We start from the raw sequence: 27532 nt of genomic DNA, 5'->3' as shown, positions 1-27532 counted from the left end.
GAAGTAAGTATTTGTGATTTAATTTTTAGCAAGAATGTGGCAATTGTGCTGGAGTCCTATTTCCAGAACAGCATTAAAAAGACTAGAGTAGAATACGCATTCAGTTAGTCATATTTTTCTAGAAGCTTTCCAAACAAGGTCTACCTCTACATCTGAATCTCAGATCCAGGTTTCTGAAGTCTCAGATACTTTTCAAACGATCAGTCCCTCTCAGTACACACATATGGTTTCATTGTTCACAGCTCAGAATGAAAAAAAAAAAAAAAAAAAAAAAAAAGCCTAAAAAAAAAAAAAGCCTAAAAAAAAAAAAAAAAAGCCTAAAAAAAAAAAAAAAAAGCCTAAAAAAAAAAAAAAAAAGCCTAAAAAAAAAAAAAAAAAGCCTAAAAAAAAAAACCTAAACCAAAAAGCACTCTTGGGAGCCTCTACATGCTGTCTTGAAATCTTCATTCCTAGTTTTCTCCCTCACATTAACAGCTATAAACTCAGCCATTCTGAACACTTCCAGCTAGAAAAACTGTCTTTATTTTTTTACAACAAGGTTAAAAGTGGAACAAAGAGTGTTAGAACAAGACACAGGATGAAGAATGATCCATACAGCATGACAAACACTGTTCAAATCCTTGGGACAAGGACCACCACTTAATTGTGGGGGAAGGTGGCAGAAAGTACTGAGCTCTGCAAATGCCTCAGGCTCCCAAGGGAAGTAGTATGGCTCTTACTTAAGCTCTGTTTCCTGGGAAGCTCTTAATTTGTGTTTACACTGAAATAAATGGAACAAAACAGTTTATTTGTGGGGGAGCATCTGAGAGGGTGGTTAGTGCAGCCCTGGGGAGGCAGCAGGAAGTGGGATAACCTCAGAGCCAGGCTCAGCAGAAAGTACATGAGGAACATCAGTTTCCACATACATAGCTCAGAGGAATCTAGAAACACATCTGAGGGAAGAAAAGGAAGAATAAAAAAAAAGGTGCAGTTACAGTTTCTTGGTGTGCCTTTTTTTTAACCCAGTAGTTGATATTTCTGGAGTAGCTGATAAATTTCACTAAAGCCAACTCATAAATCTCCATGTACACCAAAGTTCTCCCACTCAGAACAAAGGCATCAGAGTCAATCAAGAGAAGCTAAGGCCAGAGAGGTAGCTAGTTTGGCAGGTAACTTAGAAACATATTAGCCCTAGCTCCTCCTTTATTACTGTCTCATCACCTTAAATATCCAAAGATGACAGCATTTATGTTAGGAATGTTGAAAGCTGCAAAATTGTTAATACCACACAAATGAATTTACCTGCCACAGCAGCTCTAAATTCAAGTCCCAATACCTAAACACAGCATACCTTAAGCCAAGCTTGGTCTTTGGTTTAAGCATTGACTGAGACTAATCCTAGACTCATTTTCCCTGCCCCAAGACTCCATGAGTGTATCCATATGAGCAAAGGGCACTTAGAGCAGGAGGAGGCCTCTTTAGGGAAGGCTGGGAAGGAGCCTCTGGAAAGCGGGAGAAGGCACACTGTGGTACCAGCCGCTGCTTTCTGGACCTTGTCCCAGCATCTGCTGCCAGTGAGTCCTCAAATCCCTTTGCCAGCACATAGTTCTGCGCCCAGCTTCTGCCAGAAATAGGCTTTGACGCCACCATGCGGTACTCTCACACAAGCACAAGCCCAGAAATACCATCACCACCACTCATTCCAGGAACTGCTTCACACATTCCTTCCTAGTCCTCAGATGCATATAGGACAACAGTTCAGAACTACATTGGGCTAGATCGCTCAACAGAAAATATTAAATGCTCTAAAGAGATGTTTAATAACGGACAACCATCCTTTTCAAGGCCATTAGTGTGTCACTAATTTCAACTTTCCAGCATTTCCCCAGTTCCCTTTCAAGTCCTTTACCATCACATTTTCTAGCATGAGATTCTGATGAATGACACTGGCACCAGGGCAACAGAGAGGCCTCACAGAGGCCTATACTGAGGGGGGGGAACCAAAACAGTGTCTGGCTTCCTTGCAATAAGGAATATATGTTTCCTTGTAGCATCAGAAAGCTGGAAGTTTCAAACAGTACTTAAGAGCCAATCAACAAAGATGCCCCCAGTACCTTACCAAAGCAGGTGTCACGATGTGAAACAAAATGTTTACAAGCTGTGGCAATGGCCAGCTCAGCAGAAATTACAGTCTTGATAATCAAGTCCTCCACACTGGCCATTAGTGCTGCAAGAAGGGAAGGAGAAAAAAAACCAACAAAACAAAACAAAAAAAAAAAAAAAAAGAAAATATTGTGTGTTACTTCACAATCCATCTAAAAAATATGAGAATATGCGTATGGACAGATACCTTTGTGAGTCAAAGCATGTGAGAACTTATGGAAGCAAAAGATAACATGCTTGAAAATCCATGCAAGCATAAGTACATAGATACATGCATAAGTATCCTAGTGCAAAAACACAAATGAGAATGACAGAAACGAATATATGTACAGTACAAGTAAGCAGAAACATGTGGCAAGCACATAAGCACAAGTCAACTGGAGTCTGATCATCGCCCACTCAGAGTATTAGGAAGGATTAAACAAGAACGGGTCAGTAAAATAAGCCCTTAAATTACAGAAGCCAAGTCACAGGCACTGAAATACAGAAATTTTTCTTGTGGACTTTGAGGAGATAACTGTTCGGTGATTGCACCTTCCTCTAAAGCAGCTGTTCCCATACCATGATTCACAAATCATTTCAAAATTATATGCCTGGTGACAGCTCCCAGTCCTGCCGACCCATAGATAATCTGCAGTTGCAGTAAAGGAGCTCTCTCCACCTCCTTTATGAACCAGTAAACAGAGCTCAGGAACAGGAATCTGACCTGACAGAGGGAGCAAAAGGCAAGAAAAGATGCATGCTAGATGTAGACCTCTATTCTAGACTGGGCTTGAGACACTTACTTTCTGTTTTCAAGGACAAGCAATAGAGGAAGAGGGGATGAAAGAACACTGGAGCTCTGGTCTGAAAAGTTAATAGAGACCAGAGGACATGTCTCAAAGGGAGTTTCAAGCAAAGACCTCCAGCAAAACCACACAGACATTTGGTAATCCCTGTTCCAAAGAACATCCAGTACAAACCACTTGACTAGAAAGTTCAATTTAGGCCTACGATTAGTTTTTCTCATGTTCAGATGATGACATGCAGGGACCTGAAAATTACAGAGGACCTTGCAAACAAATTCAGATGTGAGCTTCTGTGCCAGAAGACAACTAAGTGGAAGCAATACAGCATGAGAATGTCCAAGTGCACATAAACATCCCAGAGCACAAAAATCTTGCCAGCCCAGACAAGGCCAGCATTTTCCAGCCAGCATTCTGCCTCCTTATGACCAGAACCAGATGCATCAGAGAAAGGTGCAAGATGCCTTTTAATGGATAGAGAAACCTGCTTGCATTGCTCAGTAGTTTACTTAATTATTAAGAGTGCATATTTATACTTTAGGTTGGGGTCTGGAAATGTATCCATATAAATAACTATGTATACATAGCTTAATGAAAACATACAGTGCAAGTGATCAGACAGCCATGCACACACATGATGGGGAAAAAAAAATCTACTCCCATCCAAAAGCCAGATTAAAACCCCCTTCATCCAACGTCTAATCGTCCCCTGGCAACATCTGCAATATGGGCATAGCTGCTGTCAGTAGTGTTACTGATGCCTTGGTATCACAGGTAATTTATCCCTTAAAGGATATACCTGGATTCTGCTCTGCAGATGTACTTACTCCCAGCAGACCTGGCAAAGGTGTGGAAGAGGGAGCTGTTTTATATGAAACACAGACTGAAATGAAAACACCCAGCAAAAACCTGAGCCATGGAAAGATGACACCACATCCAAGAGTCATTCAAACTGGCATAGTTCTCCAGAGGTTGGTCACTCATCAGACTGAACAGGCCATGGGAGCAGTAGAGGGAGGGAAGCTTTTAGAAGGAATAGAATGACCTTAAGAAACGGGAAATGTAGGTAAAATATTAAGAAACACACCCTGAGAAAGTCTCAGAATATTATTTGCAAAAGGGAAGGGAAAGGCCTCATCTCTGGGGATAGAGAATAAATGTACAGCTCTAGTAAGTAAGCTGCAAGGGACAATGCTTCCCTCCACCCTGCTCTGGTGCTAAATGGGACCCACTGTTGCTCTTCCCTGACTTAGGATTCACACTAGTGAGATGATTAAGATCCAACAAAGAAATAAAACAACAAGATCTGTACTGACCTGCGGTGTCTTTCCCCTCTTGTTTTAAGTACCTCAGCATTGCACTCATGCTCCACTTGCTTCCATAATCCTCTACCTCAGGATCATCACAGCTGAAAATAAGTGAAAGAAGCAGGCTGACACCACTGACCTTCCTTTAGAGACTTGCATCAGCCTTAGACCAACCTAGGTAAATTGACCCAACCTCTAAAGATCAAGTTCCATTTTCCAGCCAAGTACCTGACATAATCTCCACTCTTCTTGTTGACACTGTAATTGGTCAGGTGCATGAACTGGTTTTTAATGTTCTTGGATGCCTGGTCATACCTCACTGTTGCAAACCTGTAAAGAGGGATAAAGATTCTCAGTATTTCTTGAACAAGTGACGGCCTTGCTAAATACGGCCTATTACACAGACCACTCAACAGCAGCAGCTAAGGAGAGAATGCATGTAATGAGACTTCATCAAATGCAACCTTCCCTCACAAAAAAACCCCACAGGTTATTCTTAAGGGCCACATCCAGGTTCATTTGGTCTCTTTTCCAGAGTCTTACAGCAGGTAGCTCTATTTGTTGTCCTTAGAGTTTTTACAGCCTAACAGGGTACACAATAGGCACGTTTTTTTCTCAACTGCTTAGATTTATGGTCCTCAGGCATTCTGGCCAAACATGCCACTTCACTTTAGACAGTCAGCGTCACAGTTCCTTCAATTTCACAACAGGACCTATCATGAATACGTAAGATCCACTGGTCCTGGGAAATGCACACATTCAGAGCAATCATACTACATATGCAGTCAATATTTCCTGAAGTCTCATACAAGCATGGCTCAGTTCTTGTGTACTCCAAAGATGCCTTAAGAAAGGCTGAGGCTGGGAACATATTTGCATCACGAACAACTACACACCAGCCTACAACAACCAATCATCTTTCTCAAAAGGCTTCCAGGAAACTAGGTGTAACTTGAAGGCCAGACCAGTTTGTCCAACAAGGCAGCATCTACTCCAAGGTGCTGTCATTCTTAGGGACTACGCAGCCCTTCCATACCTCAAAAATGTCACTTAGTTGTGTACAAGGAAATGTACTGTAGGGAAGATTGCAATCAGTAACAAGACACTGCTACAAGCTTATTTAGTGTCCATATGAACCCTGTTACAGCCAACAATACCACAGTTAAGTCAGCCTATTTATTATGGAAACAAAGGTTATTTCCTGATTAAAGGGCATTACCTGTACTGTAACGAAGTACCCCATCACCACTCCCTTAGCCATACACTACCATCATGGATGTTTGTGTTAAAATGAATCAATAAATTGATCCAACTGAAAAATACCCAGGATTTTGATTTGTAAGGTGGTTTGTTTCAGGGTTTTTTTTTCGGTTGGTTGGTTTTGGCTGGGGGTTGTTTCAGTTTTTTCTTTGGTTTGTTTCTTTTTGTTTGTTCGTTGTTGATTTTGTTGGTGGTGGTTTGGGGGGTTTTTTTGGTTTTTTTGGTTGTTTGGTTGCGTTTTTTTGGGAGGGCTAGGGTAGAGTTTTTCCATGAGTGTTGAGGGATGGCGGTGTTCAAGGCCAGGTTGGACAGAGCCTTGGGTGACATGGTTTAGTGTGAGGTGTCCCTGCCCATAGCAGGGGGGTTGGAACTAGATGATCTTAAGGTCCTTTCCAACCCTAACTATTCTATGATTCTATAGTGCAAGAAAGGTATGAAAGGACAAAGGTAGATCAGCTCCCTGATCCAACTACAAAGCTGGAACTTGATAAGCTTCACCTCCCACAGTGGCCACACAGACTTGAGCTATCTGTACTCTCTTTCCTCAACTATCCACCTTCATTTTACCTGCACAATACGAGCACAAGAGTGTCTGTCCTGCACAGAAGCCATCTAAAACCAGCCTTCTGTGCTAAGCTATTTATCAGACTAGTTCATTGCATGAGTACCGAAATGCTTGTGGTAACACAATACAATGGACATCACAAGCCCCTAAATGACCACAGGAATTTGGCTCAAAATTGCACTGAAGCAATTTAAATAGTAATCTTATCAATAGCACACCTCTAAGAGGAAGTTGAATGAATGCTGAAAAAATATGAGCTTCTGGGGGAGGGGAAAAAGAACTTCCTACAATCACCTGCTAGTACAGTTGCCCATGCAACCCATCCATTCCTGTTTGCACTGTGCAGTGATAAGAACTGATTATATATACCTGTGACAAGAAATGAAAGGGTCAACATGAGAATGGAAACAACAGCCAGGAAGAGTGGAGGACTTTCTCTGATAGCTGTGCCGATTTAAAATGTTTACAATTACATCTTGTGCAAACGATGCTTTCTAAAAGGCATAGTTGCACCATCAGTCTTTGTCAATCTAAGGATGCACTGCAGGTGAAAGCTCATCACCCACCCAGCTGCACACTCCAGCCACTCTACTTGATCTGCTCCAGAAATTACATAGCCATAGGCAAGTCAGGTCACTTCAGAGATCTGACTGAACAGCCACTTGAGCAAATACAGAAAGATACATATTAACTTTCAATCAGATGCAGGTACACTCTCTTTCAGACGTAACAGAGTGTTAGGATGCAGTCAGGACAGAAAGAGGGCAATGACTCCATTTTAGGAGCAGGCCACAAAACATCTTAAAATAAAAAAAATAAATAAAAAAAAAAGAAAATAAAAGTAAAAAGAATTAATCAAGCATTAAGCAGAGTATAATACTATTTGTGGTGAACCTACATCCAGTCATGGGCATGCCAACAAGTTGTATATAACGTCACAGAACAGTTCCGGTTGGAAAGGACCTAAAATAGTCATCTAGTTCAACTGCAATTATTTGCTTATTCTGAAAGTAAACAATTCCTGTTTCAATGTATATTTTAGGCCTCAGACTTTGGAGAAAAAAAATATATAAATCAAAAGACTGAGGGCAGAATCCAGGGCATCTAGTTGGGAGAATGACCAGCATAAGCCACTGTTAATCACTACAACTCATAACAGCAAGCATGTTCTAGCTCAAAAAAAAAAAAACAAACCCCAAAACACACAAAACAAGCTAACAAGGAAAAAAACCCAAACCCAAACAAAAACCCAAACCTTCTTCACTCTGACCATCCTCCTATATCACAAGATGCCAATGTCTTAAAAGAGAGAAAAGGGGTAAAGAAAGTGTAAAAGGGAAGTCAGACATACAATATAGTAAGAAGCCCTGGCAAGAGGGAAAGAAAGTACAGAGAAGAGCAGAGTTAGTTGCAAGAAAAGAAGAGTAGATTTGGGTAAAGCCCCAAAGCAGGAAAGGGAAGGCAGTGCTCTGGAAAAAATGGAAGAGGGAAAGAGTGAGGTGAATTTGGAGCATCTGGCTGTACAATTAAGTTAATGTCCGGAAAAGAATACATCCCAAGCTAGCTTTATTGTCATATCTCTTCATCCTTTCTCTATTACTTTCTGTATTTCAGAAGCTGAACTATATCAGGATATCTAACAATTTACACACAAAAATTCCTTCCTTCAGAAATGACTGCAAAAATAAAATAAATTCTAATTTCTCAGTGAAAATGAAGACACTACTGCCCTCACTTGGTAGCCACTGTAGAACTAGCACTCCCTAAAGAAATGTACTAGCAAATCCATGAAGATAGTCATCAGATTAAATCTATCCTTAAATACACAGGTAGGAGAAGCAAAGGGGGGGGGGGGGAAAGAAACATATTTCCAGAGCTCAAAGTATTTGAATTTCTTTTCAGTTTAACTGTAACTTTCCAGGATTTAGCACTGAAATAGCACTTGTTGATAATGCGCTTTCAGCCAGATCTTGGAAGATCCTGAGCACAAGCAGCAAGCTATTGCAGAAAGTCATGGGTATTTCATGAAGCAGAGGGTAATTCAGTTCACCATGCTCATGTGCTTCTTATTTTTTTAAGTATGCACATCAGAAATATGAAGATATGAACCCCCAGCAGACATAGACAATACATCTAAACAACAGAATTTCCTTACCTTGCAAATGTTTGCATTAGCTTCCTACTACAGAGACCATCCTTAATTTTTAGGAGGTCTGAGCTCCATGCCCATAGAATTTACTTTTCCATAAGAACTAATTATTCAAAAGGGATTTCAATGGGTTCTAGAGCTAGAAAGTAGATAAACTTTCTCTTCTACTAGGATGCTGTTATCTTAAGGGATATCATGGGCTAATTCAGCAATGCATTAAAAAAAATACAAAACATTTAATGACTCAAAAATATTATCAAAAAAGCCTAAGCTTTAAACAACAGTATCTAACACCAGCTTAATACATTCTCTCACAGCTGGTTTGACAGCCTCACTAGCATCAAGCATGAGTCTGCAAATGGAAATGCAAGTTATTTCTAGAGCCTCTATCAAAAGCCTCTGGATGTTAGAGTGATATATCACAAGTACAACACTGGCAATAGTGCACACCCCTTGCACTGTGTTTCACACTTGCTTGGAACAGAAGAGTGTTACTACTACTGAAAGAGTAGCTAGTGACCTTCACTCTAGTTCTACAGCTTTACATACTACACTGTATCTTTCTTCCACTGTAGTAACAAAGCTACTCAGCCACCACGCTTGCCCTCACCAGGAATGACAGGAGACATGCATTCTACAGAATATCTTGCTTCAACAGAAATTTACAGGTTATTTCTAGAGACATTAAAGTCAGAGGAAAGGGCTTACAGTAAGAGTGAAAAGCAGGATAATTTCAACCCCTCTAAATTCTTCTAAATGTTAACCCGAGATCAGCATAAATTCTTGAGATACCTTACAATCTTTCAGAGGACAATTTTGTTCAGGGGGCACCACTCTTCGGGCAATTTCATTCCAGGGACCCTGCTCTTTCAACAATTTGGCTTGAGGGGGCAGGGGAGGGGGCATTCTTTCAGCTATTTGGCTCAGAGGGGTCCCCACTCTTTCAGCAATTTCATTCTGGGCCCCTCTCTTTTCCAGTTCCTGAACAGTTCTAAGAATAGAATGTTTGTCACCTAAAAGGGCCAAGAACCTAAAAGCAATTTATAGAGACTATATGGTAAGGTGGCACAGAAAATAAAGGGCAAGCCTGATGTTTTCCCAGTAACACAATTTACCACAAGCACATGCTGCAACATTCTGCACGAGCAATTTTCCTAAACACTAAAGGCTTCATGCCCAGGTATCTCATATTCCTATAAACCCAGCCAAAGAGTGATGAAGGCACAAATAACTGTGGTCAGTTCATCATCTGCCAGGATAGGACTGTTTTCTAGCCAAAGCATTACTCGAGGGCACTGCTATGTGGGAGCATGCAATCAGCCAGGAATCCAAGAGTATTCTTAAACTGGAGGATGGACTGTCCACATGTGGAGGCACACCTTCAGTCAATGGACACTATTTCATCACATGAAACTCTTCAAAATGCTATCTTCTGCTCACTAATACAACTTCTTACTGCTCTGCTTCAAGCAGCTCTTATTTCCCCTCACTGTGATCTTATCCTCTCCAAGTTCTGGACTACTCCATAGACCTTGCAGAGACCAAACAACACTGCTGTGTATTGCTGGTAGTTAAGCGTGTGTGGTCTGAATGGTTCAACAACTGGACCCACATTGCTCTTTTTACAAAGAATTTTCCTGTAATGCTTGTCAAGTGGAAAAATTAAAAAAAATAGGAACAGGTGAAGTTTTCCACTATTAGACAGGAAAACTTCCTGTCACTTCAGTGCATTCTTCTGACCCCACTTTGTCTAAACCAGCAGTTCTTATTGTTAACAATGTGAAACATTACAGAGGTAACCAAGAAAAAAGGGGATCTCTGTTCTGTAGTCACCATCTGAAGGATATCAACTCTGTTTTGGCCTGAATTCAGATTTGATTTCTCATAATGCAGCTTCTAACTACAAGTTTCCAAAGTTGGATTTCCCCTGTGTTGACTGAGCTCTCTTTCACCAGGCAACAGACTTGGGACAGGCTGGGGAAACAGTCCGAAGATGCAGGAGGAATGGTACCCTATCACAGCATTAACTTTCACCTCTGTGATAGGTAACACATAGAGATAATAGAGCTTACAGCAGCAAGGACATAGGAAACGCTTCCTCCATTTTTATATTATGTACTGCTTCTATTCACTTTCTAAACTGAACAAGTGATATCAAAGACATTCACTTTTATTAACTTGTTTCCCTGGCCTTACTACATTTCCCTTCTCCCAGAGATCCTCCCCATCTAATGAATCCTGTCTTTTTAAGACCTGAGGAAAGGGATTAGTTAAAAAAATTAAGGACACCTACTAAGATGATACACAAGAGATTAGATTCCAAAAGCCTCTAAATAGAAATACTGTGGGACATCTTCTACCCCAAAACTAGAGCTGGAAATTGGAAAGGTTAAACTGAGGTTGGCTGTATACAGTTCAGTTTCCACACAAACTGCTGCCAACAATACAGCCTCCCTGGCAGCAGCAATAGTAGAAGCAGCAGCAGTATTGTGAACAGCCCTGGCAACCTCCCTCCCTTTCACTGCAGCTTCTCTTTCCATAGCAGGAGAGAGGACATGCCCTTCACTTCCACGTCCAAAACTTAGACTAGAGAAGGGACACAGGTCTATTCAATTGTTCTGACACACTTGCCCATGTCTCAGCTAGTCACAGCCAAGCCACACAGGTGCACACCAGCTTTGGATGAAGAGAACAACTCATTCCTTTTACCAGCAACTACACAGTGCTACAGAGCTTACTCTCTGTACAACAGCACATTTGCCTTTCCTCTGGTTGCACTTTCTCTGGGATCAGAGAAAGGGAAAGAGCAATCAAAAGCAAGCAGTAGGGTGGCAGTAGTGGCAGTAGGAACAGCAAAATCAAGGGAGAACTCCTTATCAATTCCTTCAGAATCCAGGAGTACTCTCAACCTCCAGACTTAACAGCACATCACCTAGAGGCGTTCCAGCTCTCTGCCTCCCTGTTACACCTCTGACTTCCACTGTTAAAAGTCACCCAAAATCACCTATGGCATTCAGACCCTGACAGACTACTGCCTTCCCTCCCCAAGTTTTAAAAGTTCACTATAAGTTTGACAAACAAGCTTGACCCCCACCTTCAGCAGGCCACCTACTACACAAGTGAGATGCAGCACTTTTCCCTGTTGATGTAGCAATCTGCAAAACATGTTACAGAGCCCACACTTACCTCCAGAAATTCCCAAATCCACCACACCACATCAAACTTGGACCGGACCCTCATTCACACCGCTACACCTTCTTAACCCAAACAACCTACCCTTTCACTACCATGCATTCAGGGAGAACACTACCCAAGGGGTTGTACACAGCATTTTGCCTTATCCCCAGCATCCCTTCAGGAAATTACCTGATCACAAGGTAAAGTTTATCATATGCAAGTCATTTTGGAAATATATAACTGGATCATTAAATATTTACATAAGATGTTACATGGTTTTGCATAAAACTTGGCAGCTCTGGAATGCTTATTTGAGACATCTCACCAGGGCCTGGAAAAGGAGGTGGAGAATTAAAAAGACCCTCAAGTGAAAAGAAGGAAAGGAGAGTTAATCCCTTTTCTCTCAAAAAGGGGTTATGGAAAAAGCTCACATTACAATAGCCTTTTCTGTGGCTGCACACAGAGTTCCTGCCTAAACACCCTGAAAATAACCAGTGTAGTGTTTCTATAAGCACATTCTACACATCTTATGCTTGAAGGCACATTCTCGGTCACTCTTCTCTCCACTTCCCATGTATTAGACTTTGGCTTCCCTGCTAGTCTATTAACCGCCACTTTGTTTAGGGAACTAACGTGACATAGAAAGTTGTTTGCACCATTCAATTCTCTTCTTGGTTCCCATTAACTGCTGTTAAAATCAGGATGAAAAGAAACAAGACACCTTAAGGGAATTGTTCCATGGATTAGAACTGGTAGAGGAAATATACAAATATTTCCATTTTTAACACTATTAAGTTCTGGACTCCAAAAAGCCACCTGCGACACAGTTCCCTTGCAGTATGGGACAGAAAACAGAAGTCTAGACACCATCACAACACCCTTCTCTAACATGAGTATTTTCCACAGCATTCACCTGATATATCAGTTAGCAACTGAGTACGAATAGGAACCAAAGCTTGTAAGGCAATAACTAAACATAAAAAGAACTTTTGGTAATATCTCTATGACTACAGAGTTTCTTTAATGGGAGATGGAGAAAATTATTCAAACAGTTCACAGGAACAACACAGAATTGTTTGGGTTGGAAGGAACCTTAAAGATCACCTAGTTCCAACCCCCAACTATGGGTAGGAACACCTTCCACTAGACCAGGTTGCTCAATCCCTCATCCCCACCTGGCCTTGAACACTGCCAGGGATGGGACCACAACTCTGAGTGTGACCATCCAGCCAACTCCTTATCCAGCAAGTTGTCCATCCATCAAATCCATGCCTCTCCAGTGTAGAGACAAGGATGTCATGCAGGACAGTACCAAATGCTTTGCTCAAGTTCAGGTAGATGACGTCAGTCACTCTTCCCTTATCCACCAACATTGTCACCCTCTTGTAGAAGGCCACCAAGCTTGCCAGGCACAATTCGCCCCTACTGAAGCTATGGTGACTCTCACCAGCCACTTCCTCACTTTCCATTTGCCTTAGCATAGTTTCCAGGAGGATCTGCTCCACAGTTTTGCTGGGCACCAAGGTAAGACTGATTGGCCTGCAGTTCCTCAGGTTTTCCTTTTTTAAAAATGGGAGCTATATAACCCCTCTTCCAGTCAGTAGGAACTTCACCAGATTGCTGTGCCTTCTCAAATATGATGGATAATGGCTTGGAAACTTGATCTGTCAGTTCCCTCGGGACTGATTGTTCTCATTGTGAAAAATTTTCTCTTCTTTTCCAATCAGAATCTCCTCAGGAGTAAATTGTGCCCATTACACCCTCATCTTTACCATGTGACTCCTTTTAAAATGGGAGTCTCCATCTCCTTTGTAGCCACCCTTTAAATACTGGAACACAGTGATAAGGTCTCCCCAGAGCCTTCTTTTCTCAAGACTGAACAAACCCAGCTCTCTCAGGCTTTCCTCACACGGCAGACTTTTCCCAGTCCTTTGATCACCTTTTGTGGCTCTTCTCTGGACCCTCTCCAGCCTGGCCACATCTTTTTTGTATAGCCGGGACAAAAACTGAACACAGTATCCCAGATGTAGCCTGACAAGTACTGAGTGAGATATTGCCATCTTTATCTCCACTGGTGATACCCTTGTTGATGTACTGCAGCATCCTGTTGCCTATCTTTGCCACAGCTGCACACTGTTCACTCATATTGAGCTTGTTGTCCACCATGAAGCCCAGGTCCCTTTCCACACAGCTGCTCTCCAGCCAAGCAGATACTAGTGTATGCTGTACTCTTGGATTGCAACTACCCCGGACCAAGCTTTCCAAGACCACCTCATTCTCCAAACCCATACCTTTGATGCAAAGGTCCCAGCTGCATTTCTCCAGGATGTGAATCACAGATGGCCAATCTATACAATAATTGCCCTTTCCAGCTCCAGATTATGAAATATCTGCCAACTTAACAGATGTACAGCAGCACACTGTCTACTTTTTACGTATGTACTAGAAAACTGTTCAACACCCCATTTTTTAATCCAACAGACAAGGATCTTAAGTCACCTAGTGCTGCTCAAGTACAACTTCAATGTTATTTCAAGCTCCAAGAAGGAAAACACAAAAAACAAAACCAACCACCCCACTCCCTCCAAACAGATCACTGAATATCCACAAATGAATCTATTAGCAGCATTACTTCTAGAGATGGACCAGGTCCAAAATATGCAAGAGGAAGTTTGATAGAGTTTGAGGGAGGCAATACCAGAAAAGTAGTACTGTAATGAAAGAGGATAACATACAGCTCATTCACTGATAGTATACTTAGTAACTCCACAGAAGCCTGATACATGACTCTGCTGACCTAAGACTCCATCTCTACTAAATACAGCTTATTCCAGGTGGAAATGGCTACAAAAGCAGCCTACTCAACATCAGCACTACCTAACTTCTACCCAATATTCTTTTAGGGGATTCTTCAAAGGAAACATTTTCTACAGTCTTTCATGTGGAAAGTGAGACACAAGTTACACATACTGGATCCATAACCCCTTTCTTCCCCTCAGCACTGAAGCCTCCAATTCCACTCTAGATTATATCATGAACAGTCTAGCTGTGCCAAGAGAAACCAGACCTAAGGAAGTATCTAATCAAACATCACAAATGTGCATTAAAGTCTGTTCCTTCTAAAGATCATTACATTTAATGGTTTCCCAAGAGCACTCCCCTTGTGGCAGAGGTTATCAACTTCACTGAAATAGTCAGGTTCCTCTTCTACTTGGAATATGCAAAGCATAACACAAGAGAGGAACATAACCTTTCAGCCAGACTAAGAAAAAGGGGAAAAGAAACTTAAAAGAACAACCCAGAAGGCCACCCTGACTATACTTCAGAAACTACCTACCTTCAAAAGGCAAACTCAAAACATGGAAGTCACCATAGTGCACCACAGCACTACTGGAGGTCCTGAAAAAAGATTCTGCTTTCCTGCTGGTGGATTTCCCCTTAGATTGCTTCAATACAACCACTAATTACAGGCCCTGATCTTACCTCCCAGTTCTCTGCTTCAAATTGCTTCCACTTTTAAGCAGTGTCTTGTTTGGGTTTTTTTCTTAAGAATAAAAACCAGCTTCACTGACAGTCATTAAAGCATTCCCCCCTCTCTGCACAGCTAAAATTTTGGCCTAGCTTTAAACCATAGCATCACACTGTGTGCGGCAACAAAAGGGTCTCTCACAGCACTTCACCTAAATTGTTAAATGGAAAGCAGAAAAGCAACACAGGAAGCCAGAATCCAGTAGCTCCAGGTTCCTTACCTCTCCACCAACCAAATTTGAAAACGGTACAGTAAAAACCAAACTCTAAAACTAAGGACTACTAGTGCCATCTGGAGGTCATACAGAACAGCCCACCTAAAAGTTTTCTGTCAACCTCTAGAGAACACCACTCAAGCATGAGTAATGAGAGCTTGCCAGCACATGCTGCACAAACACACCAACTTTACAACCACAGAAGAAGGGAAAAGCCTTAAGAGTAGTTAAAGATGGAATAAGTTTATACCTTTCATCTGAAAGCATTCAACTATAAGTTTTGCTACAAGCCTTTAGCCATAGCTGATGCTACAGCTGAAATTGTCTCGTGAGCAGCTGAAGTTCAGTAACAGAACTATAGTTATCCTCCAGATTCAGGACTGTCCTTTGACCAGAGATAACATCTCATTATTCCCTCTACACCAGTCCCACAGTCATACTGGTAGACCATATCACAGAGCAGCATTAAGATACCAGGTGCCACATCTAGTCTCCATATACTAGCTACCTCTCACAGAGAGCTGTAAGATGGGATGCAATTTGAAGGAAAGACTAAGTACCATTAGTAATACTGTGGTGTCCTGAACTTATGTTCCACTTGTCATGTATGTGGACTACATGTGCTCTAGCTTTGATTATAGATTAAACAAATGGAATCTAAACATATTTAAGACTTAAGGATTTTGGAACACTGAAAAATGATTTACAAGTACTACCACCACATGGGATCTTACCCAGATGGTGAGTCCAGGAATATTAGGAACAATGTTTTTGGATGGATATCCAGAAAGAAAACTTACTTGGTTGCAGTAAGTTTCTACCCATCACTCAAAAGGATTCAACTGAAAAGTGATTTTACAGGGGCCATTGGAGTGCTCAGGTCTAAAGCCATGCCATCCACTGCTCTCCCTTTGTCCCCTCTACGTCATGACAAGCCTGACTGCGCAAAGAGAAACCAGACCTAAGGAAGTATCTAATCAAACATCATGTCTATGTTTTATATGAACTCTGTTCCTTTTAAAGATCATTACATCTTATGGTTTCCCAATAGCACTCTTTTTTTGGCAGAGACCACCAACTTTACAAAATAGTCCTCTTCTACGTGGAACATGCAAATTCAGTCGGTGAGAGGTAAGGAACGTGGAGCCACTGGATTCTCAAGCAAAACATGTTACTCTACTGTCAGAAACAAAAATGCTATTTATCATAGACTTTGCACACTTGTCCGAGTAGAACATTTGCCTCTTACACGGACGGATTTTTCCAGAAGTAAACTCAATTATAACAAGATCAGCAGAACTATCTTTAGGACATCAAGAATGGTGCAAATCTTATTTGGGAGGCCTGCTATGCACTCCCCATTTTCAGAGCATCCTAGCAATCTATTCATATATACAATCAATGATACTGTTTCCCTCTTCACTTGCCACTAACATTCAATATTAGCAACTAATAATTTAATTGCTGATTCCCAAGAGTAAAGTCTTACATGCCAGGCACGTTTAAGGCTCCTTTTCTAAAGTGAATATAGTTGTCAAGTTTTCCACTAACCAAGATGAGCTACCCCTTCCTGTCCCCCTTTAGGGGGACAATCTGTTCACATTGCCATTGCAGGCAGAGGCACAGCACAACACAGCTGAAGGGGATCTGCTTGTCAATTTAAAGGAGGATATTTCTTCTGAGATCATTATTAATATATCCTTTTGGATCCAATGTCCACTTTGGATAAAGGTAACTTGGATTTAGTATCTGCCTAAGTCAGAGCCATGCAAGCTTGAAATCCAGAGATATTCTTTCTGGTACGCCAGATGTGCTTTAAGATTTAGCGTTGCTTAAAACTGTTACAGACAGTTCTATGATGATCTCCTCTCAAACACTACTACAGTTAAATTTCTGATCTGCTGGAAATTCAGAGAGGTGATTATTTCAAAAGTATTAGTTACTACAGACAGGTATTTAAACTTCTTTATTTTTGGTAGGTAAGTGATCCTCCTGGGAATCTTAAGTATCTTTCACGACTTGTATGCAAAAGGAAATTGACGTCTTGCCAGATAAGAACAGTGAACTAGTCTAAACCCACTTACTCAACACTGTAGAAAACGCAAACACTGACCTAAAATTTAGAAGAACAATTGGAAGTAGTAAACAAAAGCAAATATAAACAACAGGTCTCCAACAGTTTTTGTCTTTAGGATTAAATAATTAGGAATTGAGAATGTTTAGATTCCCTTCACCAGGGAGGATGGATAATTGGCGCAAAACCACCAAGAATCAAAAGACGTTTCAAGAAGAACCCAACCTTGAAAGTGAAAACACCAATCATAGTGTGTGTGGCTGTTCAACATTTAAGAGTTGAAAGCTTGTTTTATTTATTATATATGTAATAAAGTCCCTCACTTAAAGATACTATAATCTATATAAAGTTATAGACACAGCATGATGAGGTATCATATATTTAAACTTCGCAGAACTCCCTAACTGGCACTTCCCTCATTTGTTATTGTGTCTAGATTACAGAGGCAAGCCAAAACATCTCTGGATCACAGAGAAAGAAGTTTTCCCTACCTGGCCAATCCTTCCTCATAGAGATAGATGACAAGTGGATCATAGGATGTAACCAGAACATAGAGGCGCACATCAAACTTGAAATCTGAAATACAGTTGTCAAGAGGCAATGACTGTTGAGTATCTTTCAGATATTGTATCCAGATGGGGAATTTCAACAGACCCCGAGAGCAATAAGCCATTATCTGCTATTGGCATAGATGCCTGAAGTTTTCCCAGTTGAAAAGCTTCTAGATTTTAAGGAATTTTCTAGTTACATTTTCCAGTACCAGAGAAAGATAGACCACCCAATTATTCAACTAAGTTCCTGCAAAGGTTGTAGAGATCCTCATGTGTGGGGTTGAGGAAGAGAGAAAAGCAACTCCTAAACATACTTACCATCTATGAGCAAGGGGTTGCTGATGTAACGAGAAACCAGGATGTTGTCTTCCAGGACAATCTGGCTTGGCTGCAGAAGAACAAAGAACACAAGAGTGAAAAAACAGGAGACTTAAGGAATAAGTCAACTAGATCAAAACCACCATTTTTTCTAGCCTTTCCCTCCTAAAACCATTCTGTGTCAACAACTCTGTCCGAAGGGGGAAGAACCAAAAATCAAATGAACACACACCACTGTCAGTCACAACGCGCTTAAGGTAATTAGATCCAAACCAGAAGTCCAGGAATGATTACATTGCTGGAGAAAACAAAACAAAACAAATATAGAATGCCATTGTCTTCCAGTTCAGTGCTCCTTAGGGTAGGATACAGATCTAACAGCCATAAGGCATTGATTGTAAAATAGGCAGGAAAACACACTCATCTAAGAAGTAACTGTCACTCAGTTTGCTTCTCAAGTGTTTAACCAAAAAAAAAGCAGAGCGGTGAAAAAGATACTGGAAGGATACAGCTGGTGAGCAATCACATGGGAAAAAAAAAAAAAAAGTCTCCTCAACTTGTGATCTTTACAGCTAGATCCTGTGCTGGTATCCAACCTTTTTGCCGACATGAGTAAATACCCTCTTACGAGGTTCAGTTCACAGCAGAGGCTAATGATACCAGGAAGATGATGCCCTTGCAGCTCAAAACAGAAAGCTTTATCTATGAGAAATACATCGCAAAGTCACAGGATCTGTTGAAAAAAGCTTTAACTTTTTACTATTTACAAGACTTTCTCTTGTAACCAGTTTTAACTACACATGCAAACAGTTTCTTGCAAAACGTGGCTCTTTTGCAAGCTGAAGGCAAGGAAGAGAGCCCCATCATCCTGCCTTTATCCAGTTTTGCATGTGTTCACCCCATCACCAGCAGGAGCTGGTGTTCACCTCATCATAAGCAGGAAGCCTAGACATATAGAGCACACATATACAACCTGAGGGGAAAAAAGGTTAACTTCCCTCAGCACATCACATAACAGTGACAGACTGATTTATTATGGATCAGAGAAATCCAAAGCTTTACTATTTTGTTGGAGGTTTCTGTTGTTGTTTTTAAACACTTTTGTGATGAGACTCTAGAAGACACTCCCTTAATGGCATCACACTGAAGGAGATTTATGTTATGGGGCCAAACCAGCTGAAGTGTTTCTGGAACAGATATACACAAAGGGAGACTGGTCCCAGAAGTGTCTTTTCCCCACTTCATGGCCAACTGCCATATAAGCCTGAGCTCATTCCTCTCTTTCAAGCAAAGAAAAAGCTGAGCACAGCTCTGGAAATACTTACCTCATACACTTGGCGAATTTTACGGGAAATGATCCAAGTAGGGAACAGATGAGGCAGCATGACCCCTTCAGTATAGAGAACGCTAAAGGGGTTCAAGTGAGTGAAAACAAGATGACTCACCAGACAGTTTCACTGTTGAGAATATTTAATGGAAACCCCTTGCGTGTTTGGCTCCTGCCCAGATGTACGTGTTACCTATGACAACTCCCTGGAAAGCCCAAAAAGGGCAAAAGACACTATAACCAGCACACTGAATTCAAAGAACCACTCCCATTACACCTCAGTAAGGGCACACAGCTCTAAGATTGATACACTAATATTTCATTTTAAGGTTTCATTTTTATCTGGTCTTTTCCAGGGGGAAGAGGGAGACAAGGGGACTGTTCAGGTCACACAGGGACAACTAAGGAGAGTTCTGGGAATCTTCTCAAGGCCAGCCTATACTGTCAGCCACAAGGAGAACATGAAGAAGCACAACTTCCCAAAAAACTGTCCCAGAAAGCATGAACTTGCTCTTAATAAGCTAAGACTTGAAAGTGGGTTGCACGGTAACAACAGAATACAAAGAAATAGACTGCATTTGGTTACACAACATAGGCCCAGGAGGAATTCGCCAGCTGCTGCTCACCAATGTGTGACGTGAAATCCAGGGCAGGGCCAGTGTCTGGTTAGATGTTTCTGTACCCCTTGCCTGGAAGCTGGTATAGTTCCGCAGACAATTTTACTAAAGAACAGTCCTTTTGCTGAACACTTACATTGTTTATGAGGTAGACACCTCGACCCCTGGATGAGGCCACAGGCTTCACTATCCATGGACCTCTGTCCTTAGAATAGGTACCTGGTTAAAAAAAAACAGCACAAGTCTGAATCATTTTCCATTTTGCTTATTTACAGAGGAGCAAGAATCTAGAATGTTGTCTACAGTAAAAGCTTCAGAAAACTCCATGAGGAAATTAAAGTCTACATTTTTGATGTTCTATTTTACTTCCTGGGATTCACCACAATTATTACTGCCCATCCCTAAAGTCTCTCCTGCTGCGATGATAGATTAATTTTCTTGCTCTATACCTCCTTTTGACACTTCTCTCTTCAGAAATCCCACATATCAGGGCTATTGTGAAGTTGATAATCAACAATAATGTGCACATAAAGGCTCAATTCTGGACCCTTAAGCCCACATCAGCTTCTTGAGGACTTATGCAGGCACAAAGAAAGCAGCAGAGTAGAAATTATACAAAGAAATTGTGGGCCTTCTCCACTGTCTTTCCAGCTTCCTCTAATTTTGTTGCCTTAACCACTGGCATGCTCAACAGGCTAGGATATTAAAAATAATTCCCTTTATCCCACCTATTTATCTTGCTTTAGGTCAACCATTCACTTACTGCAGAAGTTCTGGTACTCTGTTGGGAGGATAAAGGTCCGAGGTAAGATATGGAATGTTTTGAATCCATGGGCCAGCTGCATACGACTGACATTCTTGTACAGTCTGTCCTTCCGTGTCAGTTCATATGACCTGAAGTCCCAAAACAAGAGACTGTTTTTCCCTGACCCACAAAAAAAACACCCCCACGCACATTACAGCAACCTTTAAGCCTAGTTAATTTTTGTTCTAGTTTTTGGGGTTTTTGTCCTAGTTTTGTCCTAAAGCATTTGTAGCCCTGTCAGATGTCTAAACCCTAACCTGCAACTACTCTTCAGTTTTACCGTCTCTATCCTGTGGCCATATTAATATGCATTCCCAAGACAGACTGAAGCACAGCAAACTGTTATAACAGTGTTTGTAAACTTCTACAGGTGACATATGACTATTTCCACAGCTAAGAACCCAAAGCTCAAAATACTTATACCACCAAATATAAAAGAAGGAAAAACAAACAAACATAAAAACAAATAAGCAAACAAACAAAAAACCCAAATCCCGTATTTGGGCTACAGACAGGCACTTCAACTCTCCCCCCAGAAAGACCATTTAGAATGAAGACAGCATGTGGCAGAGGCCCAGTGCTTTGGGACTTTCTGGTAACATGCAGACTCTATTTTATTTTTTTTTAGATCTATCCATGTTCAGATTTTTGCAAACCATCACAAATGTGTTCAGCAAAACAGGATATCAAGGCCTTACCTAGGGAAGTGATTGACTTTCTGAATATCTGTAAGAGAACGCAGCGAGTAGGTCTTCAAGTGTGATCCTGTCCACATGAGATTGTAATCGCTGCTACCAGGTTGCGCCTAAAAAGCAACATAAAACCACCACACACATAAGAACATTGAACTGATGAAAAGCACCAACACTTGTTCTATATACTATGACCTTATGTCTATGACCAAGGTAATTCTTGTTTCAGACAAATCTCCTTTATCCATCTCCAGTCTTAGGGCAACTCTAGCCAGACCCTTGTCCAGCTATCCTGGAAAATAACCATGTCATATTTTTCTAAACAAACTTGTGGGTTTGTTCTTTTTACAGACTGTTTAAACACAAATCCTAAAGCATTTTAGATTTTTTCAGGAAACTTGTGAGACCAATGCCTTAACTTGGTGTTATTCAGAAAAAAATCCACCATATATACACATCTCTCACTGTCATTAGCTGCACATGGGACATTCTTTAAAGCAAGACATGCGCTAGAAGAGAAATGTAAAACACTACACCAATGCTTATGTGAGCTTGCAAAAGCTGAGATTAGACCCTTTGGATCTTTCCAAGCGTGTGAGATGATGCTTTAAAAGCAAGAAGAGAAAAGACACATGGCCAAACTTCAGCATCTCTTTTTCCCTAATTTTGCAAGCTTAACACTAAAGGGTACTTCTTTAGAAGACCAAATCACAATATATTGCCTGTCTGACTGGCAGAGTAACACAGCAACTTCTAATACCTTAATCAGAGCTGAAGTTTGTTGCACTCACCTCATGGAATCCATGGGCAGCCAAAATGCTTCGAACCAGACGGCCATCTGCTTGCACAATCTTATAGGACAAGTGGTAGCGTTCTGTTAAGAGGGCAAGAGACACAATATTAGAGTCTGCACCTGTGCCTATACTACCTGATCACTATTAAAATACAGGACATCCTAACAAATGCCCAGTTTGGGTTTGTTTTAAACAGCTCTTTATAGAGACTGCTTTATAACACTCCAAACACAATTTCAGCATTTTCTCTATTTGAGTTTTGTATTCCTAGCTAAAAGTAATCATCCCACATGCCCCTCATTGACATGGTTAGTTATATGTTCACTTTTTAGATCTTGAAAACTCAAAATAAACCACTGAATTTTTGTTCATATCTCATTCGCCTCTACTGATCTACTAATAAATAAGCTACAAAAAAAAAAAAAAAAAGGCAGGAAATAAGGAAAGCACAAAGAAAGAAAAAGAGAAAAATTACTATCCAAGTAGCAGGTCATAAAAACAAAAGCAGTAAGCAGCATTGGAGGTGGAAAATTAACAGAAAGCAAGCAGCAAGATCATAGGCCAGTTGCCATACAAAAGGATGTGGCAAGGCATAAAAGCTCAAAGAAAACAGGGGAAGAAATTGCAGTGCTAGAATCACATGGAGAAGGCACTTTAAATCAGTTCAAACTAGAACAGAAAAATGAAGATTAAATTAAACCTCAGGAAATATATTCTACCAATTAAAGTAAGACTAAAGAAGAGAGCAAAAAGTATCATAATCTGGGATTGGACAAAGCTCAAGGGAATTTAACAAGTTGCACTATTCAGCAGCAGACTTAAGCCATGAAAAGCCTCTATCTCCTGAGAAAAATCAGACACACTGCACTCCAGTCAAGATACCAGTTACAATTACCATCAGCTTTCCCGTCACCATTCAAGTATGTATTTAATTCACATCAAAAGGATGAGTTTCCACACACAAATCACCTTCTCCACCCCTTACCCCAATAAGCCAAAAGCATTTCTGCTTGAACAAGATATTAGAAATGAGGGCACCAATTAGCTAAGAAAGGGAGAAGTAAGAGAAGAAAAGCAGTGTCATCATCTTTACAAAAAGAAGCTGAGTAGATTTAAGCTTTTCTCCAACTCAGCACATCCAGAATGAGCTCCCAGCCGTACACACCCACAAAGTACTAACTCTCACAATCCAGTGACTGTTTATAACAACTCTCTCTTAGACGCTCTCCCTTTTTTGATACTAGATGGGTTTGGTCTCCTCACACAAATGCTACCAGAGCAGCAATCATTTTTCTTATAACCTTACCCACAGTTGTGAAGCTGTAGATGCAGAGATTTGTTACCACAGCTTACTACTGTTATTATCACTGTGGGACCAGCTGCTTCATGTATCAGTGAAAACCATTCCCAATCATTGCAATGATTAAGTTCTTTGCTACAGAGTAGTGAATTTCATCAGTACTGGCACGGCCCTCAAGTTCAAACTGCAAGCAAGCAGCTTCAACTCAAAACACATCAGGACCCAGTGGAGGGGCAAATACAGACACCTGTCACAACCCAAAGACGTGCTAAACATTTACCAGCTGGTCAAGTGTTTCTGACCACCTCAGTGCTCAAAGACAAGAGAGGACTGCCATTTCCTTCCTACCATGTCCTCTTCTCCACCATAAAGAGAAGCAAATATCAAGGTGAGAGACTTCCACCTCATGCCTTCAAGCCAACAGCAGGTACATAGTGGTACCTACCTCCAATTAGGCGGAGGTAGCTGTCATTGGTCAGAATGGCTTCTGCATGAAACACCAAGATGGGGATCCGCCTGCAGCCACCACCAGTCCACTTGATACACGGATGATCTCTGAAACAGCAAGACAGTCAGTATAAGCAATTACTGAATCTCACACACAGTGGTTACTTACAATGAGGACACAGCAGTTCTCATACTTGCCCATGCTTGCTCACCCAGCCTGTGGGCAGGACACAGGCAAACACACTGTATGAAAATAACGGAAGATTGGGGAGGAGGATTGTAAGCATGATTAATTGACTTGCAGCTGGGGTGCAGAAAAACACATATACCACCCTAATTCTTGTCTATCCTTGTGTGTTTGACAAGTAGAACATCTGTGTTCAGGTAACATAGGCCTGTGATAGACTTAGAGGCACTCTATCAAACATGGCTAAGATTCTTGCCCTCCTGTGGGAAAGATCAAAGCATAGTGCCAAAAACTACATCTGTGTGAATCCGTGGAAAACAGGCACAAACAGCAGGTTCAGCAACCCTCTAGCAAGGAATGAGCTCTGTGGTGCCTGTGTCCCCACTTGTATGCTTCTGCCTGGGTGCTGCTTCAAGGATCCCCCAGTTGGTGAGGTAATGAAAATAAGCTTACTCTTTGCATTTCAGCTGTGGCTTTGTGGTTGTTCCTGTGCCCTGCCTGTGCTGACTCACATGCTAGGCACCCTCGATACTCAACTATATATATCTTCCTTCTTTTGGGTTAGTCTTGCCAGTCTAAGCCAGAGTGCTGTTTAATTTGTATTTATTTTACTGAGTATAATTTGTAAGAAAACCCATGAGTTTTCACAGCTACAGTTCTTTGGATCTGTAACCTGAAAACAGGATCTATAATTCTGAGTAAAACATAATTGCTGGTATTCACAACCAGACCTTACAATGCAGGTTCCAGTCTCCAATTTAAGAGCTGCAAATCAGTGCATGCTCCCTGGTTGTAATCCTGGACTCTAAAGCGCACAAAAAGGCACTCATGTGGAGTTTGAGAGACTAGAACAATAAATAAACTTGTGTGTTCTTCCTTTTTAATTTCTGCCAGATGCAGTAGAATGCAAGCTCAGAATTCAACAATGACACCCCCAGCTAGCCACTACAGGTTCTGAGATACACTGATCAGTTCTGTCAGAAACAACAAGACTATATTGGGAATTATCATCTCCTCAGAGAAATTAAGGACACACATACAAAAAAAAAACCCCAACACAATCTGTTACATAAAACCCTAAGGTCACAGAAAGAAAAAGTGTCAACCTCCCTAAGCAAATAAAACTCTGAATGCTTATTATTTACATAATATCTACACAGACAAGAAGAAATAAAAAGACTGGCAGAGATACATATATATGTAAGCATTTGTCTATAGAAAGTGCAAAATCACTACTAAAGGTTTGGAGAAACTACAAAAGACAAAACGCTTCCCACACTTCAAACACAGGAACAGATGAAAAAGGGCAACTTTCTGATGCTAGGACAATTAAGTACTCTTAAGTGTAACCTTGGTCATCCTAACCAAGTTATTACCATTATCACCCAGACAGATTAATTTCACAGCACTGCTTTCACCAGCTCTACAGAAAAAATAAAATAAAATAGAAAAATTCACTACAGGGGTTTAAGTGGCTGTTCAGGCTGGAAGGGACCCAAGAAGCTTCCAGAATTTATAGTACAGGCCAGAGCTTTATATAAGTTGGAAACGAGCTGAAGCAACAAGATGGGAGTTTATGTTAAGCCTGTCCTGAGGATTTGCAGTAAGGCTCAATCCTCCAGGTGACAGTCATTCACTCTTAGCATGACCCTTTGTCACTTGATGCAGACGCACTGTTGCAGCTACATTCTAGATGAATCTCAGTTTTGGACTTTTCCATCCATGAGGGTCTAGCAGGTCTGAACCAACTACTTGGTATGAAACAACATTCCTCTAAATGCCTTAAGTCACTGCAGTTTGCAACTGAGCACTCAGTAATAATATGCGCCCAAAAGAAAGCAAACAGGACATTTGAAAATAGGTCCAGCTGAAAGAGATACAAAATTCCACTCTGGAAAAGAATAAGTAAAGATAAAAGAAGTTACTAAATTAAGGAACAAACACAGAGTAGTACGTAATAAGATCTCTAGGAGTTGATTTTTTTAACAAGACAGTTTTTAAAAAGGACACAAAATATTGCATATCAGTCTACTGTAGAAAGTAAAAACTAAAACAAAAAAAAAGTCATTTATTTCCTTCATTTTCTTAAACATCATCAAGAAAGTTTCCAGCTTCAGAACACAACAAGATGACATCAATGAAACTATAAGACTTTAGAGCAGCCAAGGAAAAGCTGCTCCTCTAACCCTGATGAATAGCCGAATATGGTGGTCCTTTAGGCTACAAATGTAGGTAGCCTGCCCACAGACTTGAGGCCCAAACTACCTATCTTTTGCTTTATAGATAGGAGGAGGGTAAGGAATGTAACTGCTTTTTCAGATTAGTACAAATCCTGCAGGAAGCACAAGGAGATAGAAACAATTAAGCAGTTGTTTTCCTACTTACTCCAACTCATCAATGACATCTTCCTCCTCCTCCTGCTGTAAGGATGAGCCAGTTTCCCCCAGACCTCGAGCAATCCCAGCTGGCATTTCCTCTGCGAGTTTTCATACAGCCCAGTCCCGGTAGCCTCTGAGTCTTCTCCCTACAGATTCAAGGGATCTTGCAGGAGCAGTTGCCTGCAATAAGGATTAAAAGCATGAATGCACAGCTGAACAGCACAGCAAGACAAATAAGGTAACTTAACTCCCACCTCCTGTCAATACATATTTCTCACAGAACTATCACCAAGCTTGTTACAGGCAGTAAATCACCTCCTAGCCAGACGAGTGTAGCAAGAAGCATCACCTTCCAGCAGATTTTTCCTCACCTGCCCGTGAGAGTCATTCAGGCGCTTACCCCTGCCGTGCCCGCGGCCAAAGAGCCGCACCAGGCTGGCCAAGCCCGCCCAGCCCAGCCTAGCGGGAAACGCCCGCTCCTCCCTGGCGCTGAGGAAACGCCCAGGGCCAGCGCCTCCACGGGCATGGGAACAGTTTTGCGGCCCGGCCGCTCCCGGAGGGGAGACTGGGGCCCGGCCTACACCGCGGCGGACAGGCCCGGTGACCTGCGGCGGCCCCAGGAGAAACACGAACCGCGGGGAGCGCCAAAAGGGCCACGACTCCTGCTCCGGAGCCAACGGCCCCCTGCCCTAAGACAGCAATTCCCTTAGCTCACCCGTACCTGTTCCCCCATTGCCCGGGGTGGGGCGCGCCGGATCAGGCAACAGGACACAGCAGCCCAGAGGTCACAGCCCCTCCCTCCGCTTCCCCGTTACTACAACAACCCACCGGCTGGCCCCGCCTCTTCGCCACTGCGTATGCGCCGACCGCCGACCGCCAGTGCGCAGACGCAACATTCCTGCCGGGTGCCCAGC

General features: G+C 41.6%; 1 protein-coding gene across 4 annotated transcripts in view; it reads right to left on the bottom strand.

The window, feature by feature from the left end:
• Positions 1–27466, bottom strand: part of TTLL5 (tubulin tyrosine ligase like 5) — a 136534-nt gene extending 109068 nt beyond the window's left edge. For all 4 annotated transcript variants that reach the window (XR_013956916.1, XM_080618597.1, XM_080618596.1 and 1 more), the window contains exons 1-12: positions 27340–27466; positions 26626–26798; positions 24052–24161; positions 22304–22386; positions 21519–21625; positions 20779–20909; positions 20152–20234; positions 18072–18141; positions 17694–17778; positions 4463–4564; positions 4244–4335; positions 2099–2206 (exon numbers count right to left, since the gene is read on the bottom strand). Coding sequence is in view for 3 of the 4 variants with exons in the window: in XM_080618597.1 (XP_080474723.1) it covers positions 2099–2206; positions 4244–4335; positions 4463–4564; positions 17694–17778; positions 18072–18141; positions 20152–20234; positions 20779–20909; positions 21519–21625; positions 22304–22386; positions 24052–24161; positions 26626–26711 (1057 nt within the window). In the remaining variant the exon portion in view is untranslated. The remainder of the gene's footprint in view (positions 1–2098; positions 2207–4243; positions 4336–4462; positions 4565–17693; positions 17779–18071; positions 18142–20151; positions 20235–20778; positions 20910–21518; positions 21626–22303; positions 22387–24051; positions 24162–26625; positions 26799–27339) is intronic.
• Between the last annotated feature and the right edge of the window lie 66 nt (positions 27467–27532).

Source organism: Psittacula echo, assembly GCF_963264785.1.
Source record: "Psittacula echo genome assembly, chromosome: 5".
NCBI lineage: Eukaryota > Metazoa > Chordata > Aves > Psittaciformes > Psittacidae > Psittacula > Psittacula echo.
The sequence above is the reverse complement of the archived record's forward strand: the minus strand, read 5'-3'. Positions and strand labels throughout refer to the sequence as shown.